This window comes from Rhinopithecus bieti, unplaced genomic scaffold (assembly GCF_001698545.2).
Source record: "Rhinopithecus bieti isolate Rb0 unplaced genomic scaffold, ASM169854v2 scaffold_22745, whole genome shotgun sequence".
NCBI classification, from domain to species: Eukaryota; Metazoa; Chordata; class Mammalia; order Primates; family Cercopithecidae; genus Rhinopithecus; species Rhinopithecus bieti.
Genome location: NW_016810815.1, coordinates 455,464 through 457,670, shown reverse-complemented (window position 1 = coordinate 457,670; position 2,207 = coordinate 455,464). Strand labels below are relative to the sequence as shown.

Below are 2,207 nucleotides of genomic sequence, written 5' to 3'. Positions count from 1 at the left end.
AAAAAAAAAAAAAAAAAAAAAAATTAGAATTTATAAGCTACCTTACCTAAGCCTCTCCATATCCTGCCTGTTTATCAGAGGTGGTGCACCTGTCTTAGTCAAGGGAAGTGAAATTACCCAACTGCAACTCTGGTTGTATTACTCCCTTGCTTAAAACCATTTAAGGGGACTTCCTGTTCCCCTTAGAATAACTCCCATCTGCAACACACACACACACACACACACACACACACACACACACACACACACAACCCTTCCAAAGCCCAGATCATGAGCCCCACAGGCCTCTCTCTGGTCTCATCTCTGCCCCTGTCCTTCTTGCCCTGCCTTCCTGCTCCAGCCATGCCAGGGTCCTCTTACCTCAGACCTGGCCAGGTTCTTTGGCTCAAACATCATTTCCTCAGGGAAACCCTCCCCGGTCCCCTACCTAGACTAGGCAGATGTCTGTGCCATGTGCACTGCACCCACACTACCTGGTGAGTCCCCTCGAAGGGCCCTGATCTCTGCAATGCTTTATCTGACTCCTCTCCTGGATGCTCTGATTCTCCGTGAATCAGAGATTCTTTTTTTCACTTTTGTCCTTGTATCTCCAGCACCTAATCGTTCCTGGTATATAGTAGTAATTAAGTAAATTTTTGTGGGATAAATGGATGGGATTAGATGGCCTACACAGTTAGAAAGCACACAGACCCATCTTGCCCCTCGGGTGCAGATTCCCACCCTCTCTGACCTCCCTGTTCTCCTGTCCACACACCCACAGTCTTTCTGCCAGGAGAAAGTGCAAACTTGATGCTAAGGCTGCTTGAGCTGAGGATGAAGAAAAGCAATGAATAGAAGGATTTTTTTCCTCACCAAGAATTGGCTCTCAACAGCTTTCTAGTTCAATAAGCATAGAATAAAATGTAACTTCTAGAGACTTCAGAGTTCAGTTCCCAACCTGTAAGACAATCATATTTGGATCAAAAAAATTTTTGAGCCAGAGGCCTGGAAATCTAAACACACATGATCTTGTGTTTCACAGATTCATTTTGAGGGTTACGGAGAGTGCACTTGGGAACCCTATTGAGGGCGGCTGTCCTGTCCTGTGCCCGCCAGCCTTGCAAAGCCTCCTGACATCAGGGCCATTAGAGTGACACCATATGCTTTCCTTTCCCTTACAGACCACCATGCGGGACCTGTCCCAGATGCTGAAAAAGATGCCTCAGTACCAGAAAGAGCTCAGCAAGGTATGGCAGCCCCGAATCGTCTGTTTGAATCATTGAGTAGAAACAACCACAAAAAGACTTCTCAAAGCCCTACTACTCTGTGGAATAGATAGTCTATGGAATAATCTATGGAAAATCGCAGATTTTTAGTCATCTTCAATTTTTATTAGAAAAGAAAATGAAAGGCTGGGATAGGCACCTTATTTCCTGTCACTTTCTTTTCCCCTCTTTATGTTTTCCTTCCTATTCCCCTGCTGTTGGCAGGAGGCCTCAGTTCACCACATGGGCCTCTCCACAGGGCTGCTTGAGCATCCTCCCAACAGGGCCACTGGCTTTCCCCAGAGTGAGCCGTCTGACAGAGAGAGTGCTAGGAGGAAGTCACAATACCTTTTATGTCCTGATCCTGGATGCCATGCATTATCACTTCCTCCACATTGCTTGTTAGAAGCAAGCTACTAAATCCAGGAGGGAATGAAGCTCTGCCTCCTAAAAGGAGGAGTATCAAAGAATTTGTGGATGCATTGTAGTAATAAAACCATCGTTGGCTGGGCGCGGTGGCTCACACCTATAATTCCAGCACTTTGGGAGACTGAGGTGGGCAGATCACCTGAGGTCAGGAGTTTGAGATCAGCCTGGTCAACATGGTGAAACCCCATATCTACTATAAGGACAAAAATTGGCCGGGCGCGGTGGCTCAAGCCTGTAATCCCAGCACTTTGGGAGGCCGAGACGGGCGGATCACGAGGTCAGGTGATTGAGACCATCCTGGCTAACATGGTGAAACCCCGTCTCTACTAAAAAAAAAAATACAAAAGCTAGCCGGGCGAGGTGGCGGGCGCCTATAGTCCCAGCTACTTGGGAGGCTGAGGCAGGAGAATGACGTAAAACCGGGAGGCGGAGCTTGCAGTGAGTTGAGATTCGGCCGCTGTACTCCAGCCTGGGCGACAGAGCAAGACTCTGTCTCAAAAAAAAAAAAAAAAATGAGGACAAAAATTAGCCGGG

At 47.4% G+C, this 2,207-nt stretch overlaps 1 protein-coding gene across 1 annotated transcript in view; it reads left to right on the top strand.

The window, feature by feature from the left end:
- Nucleotides 1-2,207, top strand: part of STXBP1 (syntaxin binding protein 1) — a 91,278-nt gene that overhangs the window by 67,498 nt on the left and 21,573 nt on the right. The window contains exons 11-12 of the mRNA XM_017892819.1: nucleotides 1,022-1,079; nucleotides 1,161-1,226. Of these exons, the coding sequence (XP_017748308.1) occupies nucleotides 1,022-1,079; nucleotides 1,161-1,226 (124 nt within the window). The remainder of the gene's footprint in view (nucleotides 1-1,021; nucleotides 1,080-1,160; nucleotides 1,227-2,207) is intronic.